General features: G+C 44.9%; 1 protein-coding gene across 1 annotated transcript in view; it reads left to right on the top strand.

The window, feature by feature from the left end:
• Positions 1-22,412, top strand: part of LOC137166540 (ephrin type-B receptor 5) — a 106,638-nt gene that overhangs the window by 24,736 nt on the left and 59,490 nt on the right. Inside the window, exons 2-4 of the mRNA XM_067568311.1 lie at positions 2,529-2,754; positions 18,103-18,167; positions 18,961-19,657. Of these exons, the coding sequence (XP_067424412.1) occupies positions 2,703-2,754; positions 18,103-18,167; positions 18,961-19,657 (814 nt within the window). The 5' untranslated portion in view covers positions 2,529-2,702. The remainder of the gene's footprint in view (positions 1-2,528; positions 2,755-18,102; positions 18,168-18,960; positions 19,658-22,412) is intronic.

Below are 22,412 nucleotides of genomic sequence, written 5' to 3'. Positions count from 1 at the left end.
AAGAAAACTGTGATAAAATAGATGGAAGTATCTCACCCAAGTATCTAACATTGGATTAAAGAGGAACGTAGAGGATATGCTCAGTATACTGAAGCCTATATCCATAGCCTTAAATAAACTTCAGAGAAATTGTTACTGCACTGCCAATGCTGTTGAAATTTGGAAGGCACTTCCAGAGACATTGAAGAAAGAAATACCTCACCAGAAAGTTAAACTGCAGGCAATAAAGAAGCGAATGGATCAAGCACTAACTCCACTTCATTTTCTTGTGAACATTCTCCACCCCAGATATAATGGTAGATGCCTAACTTCTGAAGAAGATGCTGCCAGTCATAATAAATGTCAGAGTTGGAGCGGAACCATTTAAACAGTACATGTTTACTGAGGATGTTTTGAACAAAGTCACTCCCCTGAATGGGTGGAAGTCATTAGTCAGGTACTTTGAAACAGAGTTCCTTCAGTTGCTAAGTCAACTTTTCACAGCAGTAGCTTCCTCTGCAGGCATAGAGAGAATAATTTAATCATTTGGTATTATTCACTCAAAGCTAAGAAATCGACTGGGGTTGAAAAAGCAGGAAAACTGGTATTTCTGTTTCAGTCTGTGAATAAAAATGACAGTGGGAGTGGGGAAGATGAGAGCTAGTTATAGAAGTTTTAAGGACAGCGTACGTTTAGTGTTGTGATGATTTGTCTGTTAGAGTTAATAACATTTGAAAATTAAAAAAAAGAAAAAAGAGTTTACGGACAGCCGGCAGCTCAGGAGACTGCTGCAATTGCAAATGTCAAGCTTTTATGTAACATTTAAGATTTAGTTTAATAAAATAGAAGTGCTGTTGTGTGTGTGTGTGTGTGATTTAGTTCTTGCTGTTCCTGATGTACTGCTGCTGTATCTGCAGCTTGACACAGGTAATGAGTGTTATGTGCTATTTCTACACTAATACAAATCACATTATCTAAAAAGTGACACAAAGCATACCCTCCTCGATGTTGTAAAATGCTGTACTGAGTTGTAAATTAACATGTTGTAGTGCTCAGATTTGCACCATTGTTTAAGAAATATGTGAAGAAGTATCAGTGGGAAACTTGATTGAAATCAATGATTTTTTTGGTGATTTAAATCATGATTTAAATCAATCCACCTTGAAATAAAGCAAAGCAAATTCCACTCCACTACTCCCACCCAGACTGTCCTGTCCACTCGCTGCTCCCCCTGCTTGTCTTTCCTCTGGATTTGGAGATGTTCCCAGAATGGCTGCCTCTTCTAATTCCAACTCTGCCCTCCCCCTCTAGCCAAGCCACTGCTCCTCTTTCTGTGTTGCCTGAGAACCTTGTCTTTCTGCTTAGCTTATGTTTGACTGTCTCCCTGAAGTACCTTTTGGTGCTCTCCATGAAGGGTGCCCCAAAGAAACACAACTTATTGTTTTCTATCAGTAACCTACATACTCCCATGGCAATTGTGTAGAGGGATGGGGACTGGGCTGTGGTCGCTGATTGCTGGGCCCAGAAGGACCTGGCTTTACGAAGCTGCTGCACTGTAGTAGGCTGAATGAAACCCCTTTGTGATGCTACCTGCTCAGTGATGACTGCTGCAGATGTGTATGGGGCCTGGCATGATGAAGGATCCCAAAGGGCTTTACAGACAGTCTTTATACTCAGATCCAGAGGGGTGGCCACGTTAGTCTGTTTTTAGCAAAACAGCGAGAGTTCCTGTGGCACCTTAAAGACGAACACATTTATTTGGGATAGGTTTTTGTGGGTAGAAATTAGTCTTTAAGGAGCTACAGGAACTCTGTCGTTTATACTGAGAGGAAGCACGAGTTTTTGGTTAAGGCACTAGACTGGGACTCGGGTTCTTTCCTTGGCTGTGCCATGCTTCCTGTTTGACCTAGAGTCAGTCACTTTCTGTGCCTGTTTCCCCATCTGTGAAATGGGGATAACACTTCCCCAGCTCCCAAACGTATGTGTGGAGGGATAATTTGCGTGATGCTGAAACGCAGCTACCTTTGGGGTGTAGTGTGTGTCAGCTGTCGTATAGAGCAGTGCCACAGGATGTGAAAAATACTCTCTCTCATGGAAACTGCCCTGGGAAATTCTAAGGAGGCTACATGAAATTACATGAGCTGGAATTTGGAAAGGTCGCGAGGTTTAACAGCTCCACTCTTTTTGAAAAAGTGCCATGGGACGTTTCCAGTGACTGCAGGTGGACAGGGCATCGGCCTGCAGCAGCAGTGTCCCCTGGCTCTGGGTCAGCACTGACTCAGGGAAGTACCCCGTGCTGAGGCAGCAACATCTCGAGTCTGAGTTTTCCTTGGAGGCCTCCTAAACCACTGCTAAGGCGTTGGGGGGGATGGACACGGACAGCAGTGCCGGCACAGCGTGCATTCAGTCTGTGATATAAACCCTACAACGATGGGTCAGGCACAGCATGTGCTGGAGGAGGGCTATGTGTGGTATATGTGAAGCTGCCATGTCATAGCTTGAAATTGTGGCTACCTGATTTCCTTTCTTCGCCTTCTGTCTCTCCCCAGTCACCCCCGTTGCGCAGAGACACATGTGCTTCGGCTTGGAGAGACCCTGACACACCTGACACCCCCTTGGAACTCTTGAAGGGAGTGGGGGGTGTTTTCTGGAGATGGTGGAGTCCCTGGAGAAGCTACCTGGATCTTAACGCTGCCGTAAGGGCGAGGAGAAGAGCAGTGGGAATGGGTTGGCTGTGGCTGGTCTGCCTCTTTCACCTAGCCGCCTCCCTGGAAGGTAAGAGCAGGTTTGAGTCAAGGTAACCTCTTTCTAAAGCCGCAGAAGAGTGAATGGCTCAGAGGGTGCTGGGGGGCCTCCGACACACTGTCCTGTTCTGCTCCTGCTCCAGAGCAGTAATGGCCAATGCGTGTCCCTCTCTGCCGGCTGCTCTGTCTTCTGTGAGCTGCGGAGAGTCTTAGTCCAGTTCTTAGTGGGCCAGACATCCCCCTCCCAGTAAGCGCCCACAGCATTAGTCAGCATCCCTAGGGGCTGTCTTGGCAAAGAGAGGCCAAGGTCTGTGTAGAGACTCAAGTCCCCTCTCACTTCCGGGGTACTGCTGGTGTGTGTGTGTGTGTGTGTGTGGGGGGGGGGATTGGATGGGGTGTGTGGGAAGCTTGTATTGCTGTTTCCCATGTCATACCTGTTCTGTGGAATTCAGTCTCCCAAGAGCTGATGCTTTTTTATGGGACTGTGTCCACCGGGTTGCAATCAGCAGCTCCTGCCCTTACTGTGTGAACCACCCGCCCCTAAATTGCAGCCCTAAGGGGAATGTGCTGCACTGGCACTGGGGGGCAGTTTGTGCTGAGCCACTGGAGCCTGGGGGAGAATGGAGCAGGGAAGAGCAGGGAGGAGAAGAGAGGCCAGGATGCTGGCGGGGGGAAGGGAGAGTAGGTGAAAGGGAGGAGGGGGAGGGAAGAGATAAGAGAGAGAGAGGGAGGGAGGGAAGCAGAGAAGCAGAGGTGTTGTAAACAACCCCCTTGCTTGTGCCAAGGAAAGTCCCTGTGGCCACATATGTTCACTGACCTGAACTGCTTGTGATGGATGCTCATCTCTCACTCAGACGGGAAAAAGAGGGAGTTGGGAAGCAGGAGGGAGATGGGGAAAGAAAGATATCGAAGGAGAGGAGGAGGGGAAAGGGGGGCCGGGGAGATGGGGCCGGGGAAAGGAGGACAGAGAGTGGGGGACAAAGGAACAGGTAAATGAACCCCATATCGAAAGCTTTGTCGCTGAGATGAAGGGCAGGAAGAGATGTGTCTTTATATGAAAGAGCTGGAGAGGGGGGTGGGGAGGGAAGCGAGATGGGCTGAGATTTATCACATAAACCAATTTGGTGTGCTGACATGATTTCCTCTGAAATAATAATAGAAGCCTCCAGCACGGAGGGCAAGGTCTGTCTCTGCACCGAGCTCACGGGCTGTCTGAGCACCAGACCCTCCCCAGCCTGACTGAGGGGGGGGGGGGGGGGGCTTCCTACATACAGTACTAGCCCTCGAGACTTCACTCCGGCTTGGAAACCTGCTGGAAATAGACCCCCTGCTGCAGCCTCTCGGGAGTTTAGGAGGCAGGGAGGGGTTTACATTTTTGTCCTTCAGCCTGGGCAGCACCTGTGGGGGAACGGCGTATATGCTTCCAAGACACGTTTCCTCATGGCGGGCAGAGGGCAAGGAAGAACTCTGCCCTTCAGGATATGGTGGTAGCGCCCGCTAACCCACTCCTTTCCACAGACTGGCCTGGTGCTCCTTTTGCTGCTTTCTGATGTATGAAGGAAGCTTGAAATGTTTGGGTTGTTCTTAGAGAGACAAGGTGGGCGAGGTAATATCTTTTATTGCACCAACTTCTGTTGGTGAGAGAGAAGCAAGTTTCTGAGCCACACAGAGCTCTTCTTTAGGTCTGGACAGGGACGTGGAGTGTCACAGTTAAAGACAAGATTGATCAGATAGTTTAGCATAAATAGTTAGCACATATTCCAAGGGACCATTCAAGATGAAGTGGCCGGTTAACACCCCTGTAAGTCACAGGATAAAAAGGTTGGTTAGTGGATTACAGATTGCTGTAATAAGCCATAAATCCAGTGTCTCTGTTCAGCCCAGGATTTTTAGTGTCTAGCAAAGTTATGAATTTAAGCTCTCAGGGTTGTCTTTTGAAATGTTGTGCAGATTTCTTTTGAGGCTGAGGATTGAAAGGTCAGATATAGAGTGATCGCTTTGTGAAAAGTGTTCCCCCACAGGGGATCTGGTGTTCTTGCCTTTTGTCGTTTTCCTGTGTGAGTTCATTCGAGAGCACAGTGATTGTCTTATTTTGCTCACGTCATTGTTATCGAGGCATTTAGTGCACTGGATGAGGTACGTCACATGTTGTGATAGGCATGTGTAGGTCCCTTGGAACTTGAAAAGTGTGTTGCGGGGGACGTTGATCATTGTAGGATTTTGATGTAAGTTTGGAAATACAAGGGATATATAATTAAAAAATCTCAAATCTAATCTTTTTTGGTTTTAGAATGAATCTTGGAAGCTTCAGATGCTGACTGTATTCTTTCTCATCCCTTAACCGAAAGTGTAGGGCAATGGTCCACAAATATTTTACTCCACACCCATCCCTTACTCCTATCTGCGCCCCCTACTACTCCCACCAGCTGGGATAGGGAGCAGCTGCCGTGAGGCGGCTCCACCTGGGAGCCCCACGGCAGGGGCTTCCTCCTCTCAGCACAAGGGCTTCCCTGCTGGGAACTCCAGGGCAGCGGGGGCTCCCGTGCCCCCTGCAACATTCCTCCACACACCCCCAGGGGCGTGCCCAACACTTTGAAGACCTGTGGTGTAGGTCTATATATATCAATCTTCAGTGACTTTTTTTTAGTGTTTTTCAGGCATTTGAGTTATATAGATTTAAACAGCCTGAATATGAATCACTTCCCTTCTCAAACCAGGTTTTGCTTGGATGATTTCTTTGATGTCATAATGCTTCCGTTTCTACAATACAGTAGAACCTCAGAGTTACGAACACCAGAGTTACAAACTGACTGGTCAACCACACACCTCCTTTGGAACTGGAAGTATGCAATCAGGCAGCAGCAGAGATAAAAACAAAACCAAAAGAAACCAAATACAGTAGTGTACTGTGTTAAACATAAACTACTAAACAGAATAAAGGGAAAGTTTAATTTAAAAAGATTTGACAAGAGAAGGAAACGTTCTGTGCTGCTTTTGTTTGAATTAAGATGGGTAAAAGCAGCATTTTTCTTCTGCATAGTAAAGTTTCAAAGCCGTATTAAGTCAATGTTTAGCTGTAAACTTTTGAAAGAACAAGAGTTGTGAACATTTCAGAGTTACGAACAGTCTCCATTCCTGAGTTGTTTGTAACTCTGCCGTTCTACTGTAATGGAAGAGCAGAGCAGATGACCTTACGGTGTTTTGAAGAATAAATAAATAAATAGGAAAATAAGTGTTATGGGGTTTCGGAGAGATGAAAAAAATATTCAGGCCTTCCCTTTATACATCATAAAGAAGTAAAAAAAGGGTAAACCCCAATACATTTTCCTTTGCAAGATCACCTTTCAGAGCACACTCACTCCTCTGGGTGGAACTGGCCAGGGACTTGTCTGGGGTGGAGGGAAGAAGTGGGGGGGGGGGGGGGGGCGGGCCCCCCCCGGGCAGTTCCGAATTAAGCCTGGGTTCCTTCAGCATAATAGGGAGACACTAGACTGAAACCATTTGACACAGATTTGACACCCTGACACCCCAGCTTCACTGAAATGGGGCCCAATCCCCTGAAATATCACAGGTGTGCTCTTTAGACTAGGGTAGGACATCTGTGGAAAATCTGAGGCAATTTGGGCAAAGTGTTTTGGAGATAAGACACTTTTTGTCGCCTCTTCACTGCTATAGCAAGATTCCAGAGGCAACCCGCTAGAATTAAGGTTGCATATCCGTTTCCAAGCTAATTCCATTTCCAGATGTTTCCAGCTTCGAGAAGCTAGCACATCTGGGGGCTGAGATGTCCTGATTTGGTTTCTGTTTTAAGGTGAAAATTTTATTTCTTTGAAAAGTTTCAAGGAAAAACTTTTTTCTTCAGTGAAAGGGAAATGTTGTGTGTGTGGTGAGGAATAATGTCTCTATTTGTAGCCCTTCCCCTATGATGTGGCCAAGCCCTACTTTTCGTCTGCTGCTTGGAGCAGCTTCTCCCTCTTACCCTCAGGGGTACTGCCTCTGGGTTCTTTATCTTGGCACCTGTTGCCTCCACTCAAGGGGACCTCTGCTAGTGCCTGGATCACAAGGGGTATTGTCCCTTGGCTGCCAAATAATATACCAGGAGTGTAGTCCAATGCACAAGGAATAAAATAATTATCACAACCCCCAAAATAATGATACAGCAACAGGGGGACTTAATTAGGTAGATGACACAAAGGATAGGGGCTAATGAATGAATGGGAGTAACTAGAATAATAAAATATCAACAATACTTAAATCCTCCTCCTCCCACGTTTACATCGGTCCAGCCCCCCAGCTCCCTCCTAGCACATAACTAGACAGATAGCAGGGTGGGAATCAGTTCTTTAGTGGGTGATGCAGCACCATAATCATTGGTTGACTTACAACTAAGAAAGGAAAATATGGGATTTCTTACATGATCTTCACCCCTAAAAGGGTAGGATTGTCCTATGGCTCCCTGGTTTGGAGTCCAGTGGAAGGCGAGGCCGACTTTCAGCAGCCTGGTCTGGAATTGCTCCTCAGACTCCGGGATGCTGGTCTCTGCTGGGCTGATGCCCTTCAATGATCCCGTGACCACTGGCAGAGTTCAGGTTTCCCTTTGGGTCGAAATGGGACGTTGAATGGGGACCTTCCAGGCTGTAATGCTTCCCTCTGTGCTCCAACAGCCACCAAAAGTAAAACCAAGTTTCTGAGTTCTGGCTTATGATTGGTTCTTGAAGTAGCTTCCAGCTTGTTCTATCTTCACCCTGGACTCTAGGCAATCTGGGAAACAAAGTCCTGAGCCTCTGTAGCCGTTGTTACTGTTGTGCAGGGGTGAGTGCCCGAGAGTAGTGGTTTTCAACCTTTTTTCATTTGCAGATCCCTCAAAAATGTCAAATGGAGATGCAGACCCCTTTGGAAATCTTAGACATAGTCTGCAGACCTCCAGGAGTCTGTGGACCACTGGTTGAAAACCACTGCCCTAGAGGCTCAGTGTAATATGTCAGGAACAACCCATTCCAGAGGGGGTTACATGTTATGAACAATGCATAAGAAAAACTAGCAGCTTTATATCAGAGAGAGTTACAGGACAAATGATTAAGAACTTGCCCTCCCCAAAGAAGAGTGTCTTGTCACACAGGAAATTGGTTTTCACTTGTCTAAGTTCTAAGTGTTTGAAAATCATGTGCTGTTCATGCACAAAGATTTTGTATCCGACGAAGTGGGTTTCTGCCCACGAAAGCTAATGCCCAAATAAACGTGTTCGTCTTTGAGGTGTCACAGGACTCTCGCTGTTTTGCTAAAGATTTGTTGCTAACTTTTAAGGGCACACCTAAGGAAAAATGTTTTCTGTATGGTGAGTGGCTAATTTGCTTTACATTGAACTGTCCAGACTGCAGAATGGCTCTGCACCAGACTGGATAACCTTTCCAAATGCCTTGGGCAAATTCAAGATACAGTAAAAGGAATAATTCTGCTGCTTCAGTAGCATATCTTTTTATCAAAATGCCTCATTGGCATAGGAGAATACATACAGGGCTATGAGCCCAGGCACTCCCAAGTTCTGCCCCTACCTCTTACGCTGATTGGGCTTAATATAGTGAAAATCATCTTCAGTGCCCAACAGTAAGCAATTGCTTGCTGGAAGTGGTCTTGTAAAAACCTTGAGGAGAAATGTATCTGAAGCAGTCTCTTAAGGGACACCTGCAAAGTCAAAAAAATAGGTTCATCCCTTGTTTGTTTCTTTATTATGTATAAAGAAAGCCTGAAAGGTTGTTTTTTTATTATTAAAGAATGTTTTCTCTGTTTCATTCTCCTGCTTGTGTTTCATATCAGAAGTTCAGGTCCTGTCTAAGCTGGAAGACTCTATAATGAGTAAAGAACTAATAAAATGAAGGCATCACAAGAAGCAACAGCGCGGAGGCTGAGCAATTGAAAAGGGAATGGATTTTAGTGGGGCTGTATGACGTTGGCCTCCAGGGGAGCCCTGCTGAGATAGCTTAAACGGGGCAAACTGCAAAGAGCGGGGCAGGCAAAGCCCTGCATACTGGTGGTTTTTATTCCATAAGATATACCAAGCCAGCAGCAAACAGCTTCTGATGACCTCACTGGTCATTCAGTAGACAAAAACACAGTTCCCTTAAAACTATCCAGCCCATTGGCTAGCATCCAGACAGCCAAGTCAAATATGGTGGGGATCACTGAAAATCTTTATCCATCGTATGTAAAAAGTTCTACCAATTCCAAAGGATCGGACACATTACCAACCACGTCAATGAATAGTTCAGATCTTACCCAAACACACGCTTGAAGCCAATGCTTATTAATTAAACTAACATTTATTTAAAAAGGGAAAGAGTAATGGTTAAAAGGTCGATATACACACACAGATGAAAATAAAGCTTTTAGGTCAGTTTCAAAATAGAGATGATAACTGAATTGCAAAGTTCTTAAATTGCAAAGTCTCTGAAATTACCCAAACAGCTTGGAGGTTGTCAGTCCTTGTTTTTTGTTAGAAATCCAGTCCAGAGAAATGAAGACTAAATAGTCCATGTACAGAGTTTGTTCAAATTCTCCCATGAGAGTTAGCAGGGTGATTCCAGGCTGGTACTGAGATCCCAATCTTGTGATCCAAACTTTCCCTGTTAAGCGTGGACAGTTTTGAAATAAAAAGGATCAGTCCACTCGAATCTTTTATAGATCCATTCTGGCTGACCGACATCTTGACAGCTGGTGCCTCCTTGAACAATTAATAGGTGATTACTTGTGGCTCTGAAGCATCATCTCCTATGTCCTGTGCACACCGGTAGCTAGTTACATTAGCACAAGGTAATTGGCAATTTAAAACCATACACAGGTATATACTACTTAAACTTCAAAGAGAAATACAAACAATAGTATTGCTACATTCAAGTTCCATCTAAATGTTCATATGTTCCTTTTGAATTCTTAATCAATAGAACAGTAGTAGACAGGAAAGCAGTTTATCTGCATTGTTTACCTCTAACAAGATATATGTAAGCAACATCAAATAACTACCAACACACGCTTGCATATCAAAGCTCTAGTCTACTTGTACGGAATGATCCTCACTACCGTTGTATTTTCCTATAATATGTCTCTAAAGGTCAGATTTGGGCCATGCAACTTGCAAAGTTGCTTAGCCCTTTCTGGCCCAGTGTCACAAATGGTGACATCACAAGAAGCAAGAGTGTGAAAGCTGAGTAGTTGAAAGGGGAATGGATTTTAGTGGGGCTGTTTAAAACGTTGGGGTCTTTTTTGTTTTTGTTAACACCTATTTAACTTCAATGACTAATGAACATTTTGGAGAAGAGAAACTTATATTAAAAGTTCAACACCACTGACCCATCAAATGCGGAGTGAGTGCTTATATCACACACACTTTAAGACTCGCAACAGATGCTCCAACAAAATCAAAGAAAACCAGAGCTGACACTCCTGGTATTTCTAAGGCAAAAAACAGGCAGGAAAAAAATTAAAAAACGAAGTGAAAAAAATATCAGGCCACCCTTATAAATCATAAAGCGCAGTCTAATTGACTGCAGTAGGACTGTGCAGAATGGGAAGCACTTGACTCAGTAGTAAGTGTTGCCAGGATCAGCCCTTCAGCTGGAGAAGAAAATATATGCCACTGTATTACTAGAGGAATAATATGTGATCATATGATTAGATGGTATCACAATGCCTATGCAGAGGTAAAGTTGAGCATTTAGCCTTAACTTTCCTGACTTTTCTTTACTTTTCTGACTCCTTAACTGTGTGCACTAACATAGGGATTATTTTTTTAACACTTAAATTCCCCAATTTTAAAGTTTTTAAAAAAAGAAAATGACTGCAACAACAAAGAAGGGAAAAAAGCAGGGTGGATTAATTTAAATCACTTGGATTTAAATCACCCATTTTAATCATGATTTTAATCAGAAAGCAGGAAATCTTGGTTTACATAATCGATTTTAATCTTGTTTTGCTGTTGTACTTTTTAGCTACTTTCTAAAAAAAGGTTGATTCTCACTTGTCAGCTATTAAAAGATGTTGATTTGCCATGAAACATACCCTTTACACTTACTGAATGTGGTACTTTTTTCCTAATCAGAGGGTTCTCTATTCAATACAAATTTATTTAAGCAGTCATATAGCTTTCAATTATGCAGATTCTTAATATTTCAGTTTTTGTATTATATTAGAAAATGGTTAATGATGTATTTCTTATTTTAAAATGATTAATTTTTTACTAATATTTTGTGTTAAGCTGCATGTGGATGGAACTTAGAATTTAATTAAAATGAACTGAAATAATTCTAATTTTTTATATTAGTTACGTAAAACTATCTTAAATGTGCTGGATACATAAAAAAAGGAAGTTTATCAAAACAGTAAGTTTTATCTGTAGTTAGTGAATTGAACTGATTGTTACTAGTCACTATGTCTGACAAGATTTTAAAACTAGTAGATCTCATGCTTTCACACCTTGCTTTGACTCATAGCATGGAGGAGGAAAATAAGCTGCTGCTTTCCTGCTTTTTCAACTCCCAGCTGGTTTCTCAACAGAATGAAATAGTAATTTGAACTGAACTAGTTGGAACTGAATTGAAGAAAATATTCTCTCTGCACCTGCAAAAGAGGCTACTCCTGTCAAAAGCTGGTTTATCACTTCAACTAACTTTAGTTCCTGGTGCTTAGCCCGTGACTTCCACTAGTTCAGTGATTTGGTTTTCTTTAAAATTTCAGTAACAAACATATACTGCCTGAATGTTGTTATCTTTTTTAATGTAAATGATTTTAATAGAGCACAGTAAATTTAGATTTTCATATAGGTTGTCATAATTTCAAATTTAATTTTAAATGGATTTATTTTTAAATATAAAAATGAGTTTAATTTAAATAACAAAATAGTACTTAATTTTTTTAAATCATCTTTTTTTGTTTTGTTTTTAAATCACCTATTTTTATCCACCCTAAAAAAAAGGATTATCACTGTTCAAGGCTCCAAAGCTCTGCTGGTTTACAATAGTCTGTGCAAATTTCATAATCCAGGACATTTAGCTACCCTGCCATCCTTGACAGAAACTAGCAGAACCCTTGAATGGAGGCCTCTTACATTCTGAGAAAAGAATACTCCTTAACATTAGCAATGTCTGTGTTAAAGAGATAGTGTTTAGAATTTCACACCTGTACAACAAGTGCTTAATTAGAATCACAGAATCATAGAACATTAGAGTTGGAAAGGACCTCAGGAGGTATCTAGTCCAACCCCCTGCTCAAAGCAGGACTAACCTCAGCTATATCATCCCAGCCAGGGCTTTGTCAAGCCTCACCTTAAAAACCTCTAAAGATGGAGATTCCACCACCTCCCTAGGTAACCCATTCCAGTGCTTCACCACTCTCCTAGTGAAAAAGGTTTTCCTAATGTCCAACCTAGACCTCCCCCACTGCAACTTGAGACCATTGCTCCTTATTTCTGTCATCTGCCACCACTGAGAACAACCTAGCTCCATCCTCCCTGGAACCCCCTTTCAGGTAGTAAAAGGCTGCTATCAAATCCCCACCTCATTCTTCTCTTCTGCAGACTAAACAAGCCCAGTTCCCTCAGCCTCTCCTTATACGTCTTGTGCTCCAGCCCCCTCATCATTTTTGTTGCCCTCCGCTGGACTCGCTCCAACTTGTCCACATCCTTGTTGTGGTGAGGGGCCCAAAACTGGACACAGTACCCCAAATGTGACCTCACGAATGCCGAATAGAGGGGAATAATCACTTCCCTTGATCTGCTGGCAATGCTCCTACTAATGCAGCCCAATATGCTATTAGCCTTCTTGGCAACCAGGGCACACTGCTGACTCATATCCAGCTTCTTATGCGCTGTAATCCCCAGGTCCTTTTCTGCAGAACTGCTGCCTAGCTTGTCAGTCCCCAGTCTGTAGCTGTGCATGGGATTCTTCCGTCCTAAGTGCAGGACTCTGCACTTGTCATTATTGAACCTCATCAGATTTCTTTTGGCCCAATCCTCCAGTTTGTTTAGGTCACTCTGTATCCTATCTCTACCTTCCAGGGTATCTACCACTCCCCCCAGCTTAGTGTCATCTGCAAACTTGCTGAGGGTGAAATCTACCCCATCCTCCAGATCATTAATGAAGATGTTGAACAAAACCGGCCCCAGGACCGACCCCTGGGGAACTCCGCTTGTGACCGGTTGCCAGCTAGACATGGAGCCATTGATCACTACTCGTTGAGCCCTATGCTCTATCCAGTTCTCTATCCATTTTATAGTCCATTCATCCAACCCATACTTCTTTAACTTGCTGATAAGAATACTGTGAGAGACTGTATCAAAAGCTTTGCTAAAGTCAAGGTATATCACATCCACCGCTTTCCCCACATCCACAGAGCCAGTCACCTCTTCATAGAAGGCAATCAGGTTGGTCAGGCATGACTTGCCCTTGGTGAATCCATGTTGACTGTTCCTGATCACCTTCCTCTCTTCCAAGTGCCTTAAAATGGATTCCTTGAGGACTTGCTCTATGGTTTTTCCGGGAATTGAGGTGTGACTGACCGGTCTGTAGTTCCCTGGATCCTCTTTCCTCCCTTTCTTGAAGATGGGCACTATATTTGCCTTTTTCCAATCATCAGGGACCTCCCTGAATTGCCACGAACTTTCAAAGATAATAGCCAATGGCTCTGAAATTACATCAGTCAACTCCCTCAGCACCCTCGGGTGCATTGCATCTGGCCTCATGGACTTGTGTATGTCCAATCTTTCTAAATAGTCTTGGACCTGTTCCTTCAGCACTGCGGGATGTTCACCTCCTTCCCATTCTGTGCTGCCCAGTGCAGTAGTCTGGGAACTGACCTTGTCTGTGAAGACAAAGGCAAAAAAAGGCATTGAGTACCTCAGCTTTCTCCACATCCTCTGTCACTAGCACCTCTGTCACTATTACCATAACTGCCTGGAACTGCCTATATATATGTTAAATCTGTTGCAATAACTTTCACATCAGTAACTTAAGTACTATGTGGGTACAGAGATTTTCACTCATTAAAGAAAAAAATTAGCAGCATTTTAAGGAAGGCATATCCAACTAGAAATCCAACCTCACTAGTCTCTTTTGGGTCAGTTTAGAACCCTCTCTTGTATTTCATATCGTATGTTCCCTCCTATAACAGCTATATTTATTGCCCTATAGTTTGTCTTATTTTGGGACTGTAGACTGTAAAGAAGTCATTTTTGTTAAGAGGAAAGACCGCTGCTATATTTGATATTGAATTTATATGTCCTTTGTTATTGGTGTGTATGTTTGTGAACTATGTTCATAAAAACATAAGAGCTGCCATCCTGGTCAGACCATGACCCGTCATGCCCATAATCCTCTCCCTGACAGTGGCCAGTACCAGAGCTTCCAGGTGATGTATAGAACAGGGCAATTATGGAGTCATTCACCCCATCTTCCACGCCCAACTCCTCACAGTCAGAGGTCTAGGGTCAAAGCAAACATGTGGTTGCATTCCTGATCATCTTGGCTAATAACCATTGTTTGGTTTTTCTTTTTTGTTTTTCTTGTTTGACTTGTTTTATTTATTCATTCTTTTAAAAAAATGCCACTCTTCGGACATACAACTCCGTCACTACTATTGATCTTATTTCACTGCACCACACTATTTTCCAGAACTGGAAGTAGTTCTAAACTGGTTAAAGCTGGACTGTGTTATCTGTGTATTTTTACCATCATTTTTCTTATTGCCAACTAACTAGCTAAATAAAGTTTTTAAAAAAGAGAAGCCGATACCCAGAGAAAACAATATTTAAACTTGATGATGACAGTTTGAATATAGGTCACTTGACAAATACAAAGTAGTTCTCCTGCTATATGAGACATTGTAAACAAGAAATCATAAAATCGCACAGTGTTAATGCTGTTCTATAAACTTATTTCTGTCAGGCCACAGATTGCAAGATCCTACAGTAATAAATTACTGCTCAGAGGTGTATCTGTCTGTATCAGGGGAACAAAAATATCCTGTTGAATGTGTAGTGTATTCCTGCTGAGAGAATTATTAAAATTCCTATCCTGAAGAGAAGAGAGCTCAACATGTAAAATGTGTAAGTGCTGAATCCCGAGGGCTGTGGGATTCCAGAAGGCAATGGCAGTTTATCTAGTCAGCAGCTCTCAAAAAATATGCTGGATAATGAAGAGAATGTAATTAAAGGTAGCATTTCATAATGAAAACAATATTAAAAGATGCAACAGAGGTGTATCAAGGTTGCAGAAACATCTCTATGATTTTATACGGATTACTTGAGAACCAGTATGTGATCATGAGGTTGTTTTGCAATGCATAGCACAAGAGGCAGTTTTAAGGTGGCACGTTTCACACTGGTATATTCTGAATTTTGATCACTTTCCTGGGTGACCATAGCATGATATGAAGGTAGTTTCTTAAATTTTAGTTTCCTCTTTTGGCTTGCCATGACTCCAAACTGGCTAGGTCTAGGAATTCCACGTTTGTTTTGATATGTTGGATTTGGCAAGGACTGATGCCTCTAACAATAATCTTGGGGTTTGTGGGTGGAATTATTTACTAATTTGGGGTTTTGTGGAAGGGGTCTACAAGAAGCCATGATGGGCGAGGAATGGTGGGGGGAGGGGCCTGGGAACTGTGTGGAGGGAGTGTGCGGAGAGAAGAGACCTATAAGAGGACAGTGGGGGAGGGAATAAGCAACGTGAGGTATTGAGAGGAAATAAGGTCCACCAAGCAGCATTTTTACTTTTTCCCAAATAAATCTACTAAATTCACTTTACATGCTCCTACCTACATGATGAGGGGAGCGGGAACCCTGATTGGAGGAGAGGGGATGGAAATTCCTATCTAAGAGATGTAGGAAGCCACACGATGAAGGGGTGAAAGAGATTGATGTGCAACATGGACCATTCCTGTGCTGTTTGTCACCTCTGCAGGGACTAATGTTGCTAAGCAGTTCTTAAACATTTTGTAAAAATGCAAGGAAATTCCTGAGCAAAATCTTTGGTAAGTTTGTAAATAACCCTTTAAAAATCTTCTCGGTGTCAACAGTTCCTAGTTTGAGTCAATATATTCAGAATAAAGAAGGAGAGAGTGGAAACTCCTCTTTCTCCTTTCTCATTTTTATCTTACCTCATAAGTTGAGAACAAGGGATGACTATGAAATGAACGAGTAATCAAGTTTAGGCAGACTATAATTAACCAGTGGAATTTACTTCTGTGGAAAGTAATGGAGATAGATAATGTAGCTGGATTTGGGGGAGGGAGAAAGGAGACTGGACAGTTTTATGATCAATACATTTTTTATCTGTGTGAGCTAAAGTAACAGTAATGATAACGAGATAATCAAATCTCATGCTACAAAACTTAAAATTGATTCATGGATCAAGGAAGGATTTTAACCCCATGTAGAACATTGCTCAGTTGACCAGAAGCTTTTTGAGGAACTTTTATCTTCTGCTAAAATATTCGGTGTTGTCCCCTGCCAGAGATGGGGTACGGGACTAAAAGGATCAAGTGATGTGATCTGGTATGGATACTGCATTAGGTAGGACATTGCACTAGATAGATTGTGGTCTGATCTAACATGATAGGAGGCTGGATTCCTAGCAGGATCTACTTCCCCGCTATTACTGGACTAAACAGATCAGTGGTGTGATCTGTGGTGGTGGGAGGCAGGATCCTGCATGAGGTAGGCCACTAGTCTGACTGAGTGTGGCAGGGATGCAGGACTAGATGGGACCATTGATCTGATCCAGGACTTGCAGCCATTGAGAGTGGGGAAGAGGAGGGGAAACAGCACTGTGCTTGTAAATGTCTGGCACTCTGTGTTGCATGCCTCTGCATCGGAGTTATGGTGTTGGAGGGCCATGTTCCCACATGTGTCGTGCATTCGTGCTCTTGTCTGTTTCTAATGCATCGTGGCTTTTTAAATATTCACCATTGGAGGGAGAGCCCTATCAGCTCCAGGCTGCATGTATCCGTTAGTCTGTGAAATATTTATGCGCTCGATAAAGATTACCTGGGTCGCTGGAGAGAAGCCATCTGGGGAATATACTGCCCGCCCGCAGCCCAGAGCCCAGGCAGCTGATCAAGGCTTTTCTATTTTCTCTCTCTCCCTTTCTTTCTCATGTCTCCCCTCCCTTAAATCTCCCAAGTCCCCTTCTCTCTCTCCATCTTGTCTCAGATTGTCATGCTCTGCATTTGGGTACACTTAAGCAGAGGGAATGACTCAAACCTGATTTAGAAAATCTTTGTTCATCAAAAAATAATCCCATGGTTATTCCATCAGAAAGAAGCCATACCCCAGGAACCTGCTGGTGAAGCATAGATATGTCAGAGTGCCACCCCAGTGCCAGATCGTGCCATTCAGACAGCAATGTGTATGGTGTGGTGCAGAGCTACACCACCCTAGGGTTGGCTTGGGGAAGGAGTCTGCCTCATGGAGGAGAGATGTGGTCCTGCTGCCTCCCTGACTCCTTTGGTGTGATGTGCATCCCCAGGAGCACACACAGGGAGAAATTCCTGCATTCTCTTAAGCATAGGGACTGCTGTTGTGTCCTCTTTGGACTCCTGCCCATAAAGGCTTGGAACAATCTCACCTTTAGTATAGTTTTCATAACTTTTTTTAATGGAATTTCCTAGTTTTTATAGAAAACAAAATGAAAGAAAAATAATAACAAACAAGCAAACAGATCTTTAAATTCCAGGACTTCAGAGTGCTGTTGACTTGCAAACAATACAAGCATGTGTAAATTTCATACACTGACCTCCCACGCCCTCTCCTTTCATAGTGGTCTAAGGACTGAGGTACATGTGGGGAGGGGATATTTGGGTGTGTGTAGCTTGTGCTGCTGCAGCCAGTGCTGTACTGCTTTGGACCTAAATAGAGGACTTTAGTCTTCAAGGGCAATGAAGTCTGGCATCTTCCACCACGGCTAAAAATTACTCAGGAAAGAAATGTAGAATGGTTGCTTGGATCAGGCTTGATCCTTGAAGGTGCTAAGTATACTGAACTGAGAGCAATCCATAGGTTGTAAGAGACTTAGCCAAAATAATTTAACACAAGTTTTCCATCTGGTGCCCTAACCTCTGGATCAAGTTGAGATCAGCCACTGAGTCACTGAATTGCAGACCTTTCCCTAGGTCATAGGGGAAATCAGTTACACACTGGGAACAGAACTCTGACTTCTAGATGAGAGCAGGCATTATCTCAGTACGCAGGTCTTTCCGCGAGCAAGGCGTGTGGGTCTGGGAGCACGGTATGTCCCCTAGAGAGATGAGATGCAGGAAGGAGTCTTGTAGGGAACATATCAAGCTTGCACAGCTGGTTTTGGAAAAGCACAAAAGACTATTTTTTTAAAAACAGAAATACTTCTGGATACAACAGGAGAGACCTCGGAGATTGGCTGGACCACCCACCCGCTTGGTGGGGTAAGTACTCCCTTGCCCTCTTCCTTCCTCCACCACCTGTGGGAAGGCTTATCCAGCATTTGGAGAGAGTGGGGTTGGAGCGGAATATGTTTCTTTTCCAGCTTTCTTGCATATGGAGTATCCAAAGTCAGACACTGGGCCACACAGGCAAAGGCATTAGAAGCATGTGATGGAGAGAGGGGGATACTAGGGCTAGAATGTTAAGTTCATTCCCAACTCTTTGGGCGTTTCTTCCCCCTTCAGAAGTACTCATGAGATCTTCTGCTTCCCCAGGGACAGCCCAGCTGCATCAGAGCAGGGTGCCAGGGGTCTGTATTTAGCACCTTCTCCAAAGGATGCTCTGTCTCTGTTTTTGTGTGTGTCTTTTCTCTGTCTTGAGATGGGAAAGACAGAGACAGAGAGAGGGTGTCATCCTGGCATTTAGGATCCTACCACTGCATTGCAGCACCCCATTTCCCCCTGATACTCTGCAGCAATGTCAGCATGGAGTACTTCCTGCCCAACAGAGGGTTGAACAAAGCTGTGTTTAACACATCTGCTGCAGGGCAGCCCTCCCTCTACCAGTGCTACGCCCCTCACTTCAGGTGCTATCAGCATCAGGCATCAGCCCAAGTCTCACTGTGGGGCCAGCACTGTCGTGAGGCAAGTAGCAGGCTCAGATACAAGGAGCCCATTGTAAAGTCCTGGTCCCTGTGTTGCAGCCACCAGTGATCATTGTATCCCAGTTTTGCCACATCTTTGAAAACCCTCTAACAACTTCTCTACCTCTCTCTCCACTGCTCGTTCATTACAGTGGGATGAGGTGAGCGTCCTGGACGACAAGAAGCATCTGATCCGAACCTTTGAAGTCTGCAATGTGGCTGAGCCGGGCCAAAATAACTGGCTGCGCACTCATTTCATAGAGCGGCGCGGGGCCCACCGAGTCCATGTCCGCCTCCGCTTCTCCGTGCGTGACTGCGGCAGCATGCGGACCGTGGCTTCTTCCTGCAAGGAGACCTTCACCCTCTATTATCACCAGGCAGAAACGGACATGGCTACGCAGGATCGGCCCGAATGGCGCGAGGGGCCCTGGACCAAGGTGGATACCATTGCAGCTGACGAGAGTTTCTCACAGGTGGATAGCACTGGGAAGGTGGTGAAGATGAACATCAAGGTGCGCAGCTTTGGGCCGCTCACCCAGCGTGGCTTTTACCTGGCTTTCCAGGACTCAGGGGCCTGCATGTCGCTGGTGGCTGTCCAAGTCTTCTTCTACAAGTGCCCGGCTGTGGTGAAGGGGTTTGCCTCCTTCCCTGAGACCTTTGCCGGGGGGGAGAGGACCTCGCTGGTGGAAGCGCTGGGGACCTGTGTGGCGGATGCAGAGGAGGCAAGTACGGCCGGGTCGTCTGGCGTCAGGCTGCATTGCAATGGGGAAGGCGAGTGGATGGTGGCTATCGGGAGGTGCACCTGCAGGCCTGGCTACCAACCTGCTAATGACGAAGGAGCCTGCAAAGGTGAGAGAATTCTTCCTTCCCCCGCCCTAGCTACACCTGTCCCTGTTGGGTCTCTAAGCCACAGTGAGCAGCTGCTGAGAGGTGCCGGAATGAGACCCCTGCAGACCAAATCCCCTCACTCTCTCCACAGAGCAGGCATAACAGCAGTGTGGCCTCTTCACAGCCAGTGAGTCTCAGCCCTGACTCCTAGGGCCTCAGAGGGGAGTTTGAGCCTCCATGGCTCATTCCGGCCTCAGCTTCTCTGCTGAGGGTGCCAGCCTCTGAGCCAGTCAGTGGCAGTGATGACGGTGTGCAATGCTCAGCTGCCCGCTAGGAATTGGCATCACCCCCCACTTCATCCTCCGCTCACGCAAGACTCAGATAGGGCCTAAACCCGGCAGTCCTGAGAATCCACATCCCCACTGACTCTGCCTCAGACCAAACGGCTTCTTCAGTGGTTTGAGAGTGTAAATTCCTACAGTGTGGGTTCCTGCTGGGCTCCACCCAGCTGTGCCATGCATCCGCCTCAGCACATAGCAACGCCAGCCAGCCAGCACTGGAGGACAATGCAAGAAATAAGAGTAACGTAAGATTCGGTTTCAGCCGCGGGGCCAGTTGTGCACAGTCAGAATGTAATTTACCCCACTCAGACTTTGGCCAGGACGCTGAGGTTAAGAACCATATTTACATGACCGTATAGGGTTGCCATCCGTTTGGGTTTTACCCAGACTATCCGGTTCTTGGCTGTGTCTGGGTGCCATTTAGGGTTGCCAGGTGCCCAGTTTTCATCCGGAAAGTCCAGTTAAAAAGGGGACCTGTCAGTGTCTGATCGGTCACCAAAAGTCCAGTTATTGCGCCGGGGGGTGGGGGAGGAGCCGGGTCATTAACCCACGCTCGCCCTCCTTGTCAGGCTGCAGCAGCTTCCCGCCCAGCTCCAGAGCAGAGGGGGCACCCAGCTGGTGGAGGGATGGAGGGAGGTGGAGAGGAATGAGTGATGGAGGAGGGGCCTTGGAGGGAAGGGACCTTGGAGTCCAGTTACCAGCAATTAGAAAGGTGGCGACCCTGCAGGTCGAACATGCATTATGTGAACTGATCGAGGATGCAGTTAAGATTTTAGCTGGTTATCAATTAACTCACAGGAACATTATTAAAATATCGTAGTGACTGCAACGAAGTTAAATGGAAAAGTTAAAAACCAAGTGTGAAAGTTTAAAGTTTAAAAGTACCTTTTATTTGACTGAAAGGTGGCGGCCTGCTTCTCTTCCTTGTGTTTCACCTAGAAACATCAGGAGTGCCAAGTCCCAGCTTTCCTGGTTTTGCTGGAAGGCTTCCTGGCTGACTCAGGGCTTGTCTAGACTAGGAGAACTAGTGCTATTTGCAATGTAATGAGCTCAGTCCAGCTAGCTAAACTCCATTGAAATCTCTGCTTCAGACCAATGTAGATACAGTTTAACACCGTCAGCTGGATCAGACCCACTAACATCAAGCTTGAGTGTTCAAATGTGTGTGTCTTTTTCACTGTCAGCAATAAGTGAAGTGCAGAAAGGTCTGGCCTGACTCCTCCAGTCCCTCTGTTCCCAGCTGAGCCCTAAGAATAACCATAGTAGGGGCAGGTTGACAGTGAGTTGCTGTCTTTGGCATCTTTTACCTTGTGACATGCACCTTTCAGGTTTTTGATTCTTCATCTGCACTGAATTCCCATTCAGCAAAGCTTCTCCTCTGCCACGGTCCTGGAAATGTTCTTGTAGATGTCTTGATTTTGGATGCATCTCCCCAAATCATTCTACTTAGTGACCACTCCCCAGATTTCCACCAGAACCTTGGTGTCAGCCTCCAGCAGCAGATAACAGGCTGGGAGAAGGATTTCACAACGGGCAATGCTGTTCAAATGCTGTGTAGAAGTGGAGCAGACTGCCTGGAATATGGGTTTAAACATTTTCCCAGGGTATATAAACTGGCAGGCGACTTTTGGTGCAGGAGAAGGGAGTAGGTACCTAGATACCAAACTTGAGGAGGCAGGGACCATCTTTTTGTCCTGAGTTTCTACAGTGCCTCACTCCCTGAATAGGGAATTGTGGGAAACCACTGGAGGACTGTCCGAACCTGAGTTAGGCAGCCTGCATATACAATGCAAAGTGGAAGGGGTAAACTGAGTTAAAGCAGAACTGGGGCTCGAGCCTATACCCACAGCCAGGCCAGCTAGCTCAGATGTAAAGCATCTCCAAACCTGGGTCAGAGGTTTTTGTGTGTGGATGGTGGAGTGAGTTGGGTAAAATTAATGTGAGAGGCTGAGTTAACTGGGTGATCAGGAACAGCCAGCATGGATTCACAAAGAGCAAGTCATGCCTGACCAACCTGATTGCCTTCTATGATGAGGTGACTGTCTCTTTGGATGTGGGGAAAGCGGTGGACATGATATACCTTGACTTTAGCAAAGCTTCTGATATGATCTCCCGCAGTATTCTTGCCAACAAGTTAAAGAAGTATGAGTTAGATGAATGGACTATAAGGTGAAAAGAAAGCTGTCTAAACTGTTGGGCTCAATGGGTAGCGATCATCAGCTCGATGTCTAGTTGGCAGCTGGTATCAAGCAGAGTGCCCCAGATGTCGGTCTTAGGGCTAGTTTTGTTAAACATCTTCATTTATGATCTGGAGGATGGGGTGGATCTGGAGGATGTGGTGGATTGCCTAGCTATGGACTTAGGAGCCTAGTTTTAGGCACCCACTTTTGACTATGTTGGCCCATATGTTCAAATGAGTCGTACATTACGTAAGA

This window comes from Emydura macquarii, unplaced genomic scaffold (assembly GCF_026122565.2).
Source record: "Emydura macquarii macquarii isolate MOO-44397 ecotype Brisbane River unplaced genomic scaffold, CSIRO-AGI_Emac_v2 contig_2871, whole genome shotgun sequence".
Classification (NCBI taxonomy): domain Eukaryota; kingdom Metazoa; phylum Chordata; order Testudines; family Chelidae; genus Emydura; species Emydura macquarii.
The sequence above is the reverse complement of the archived record's forward strand: the minus strand, read 5'-3'. Positions and strand labels throughout refer to the sequence as shown.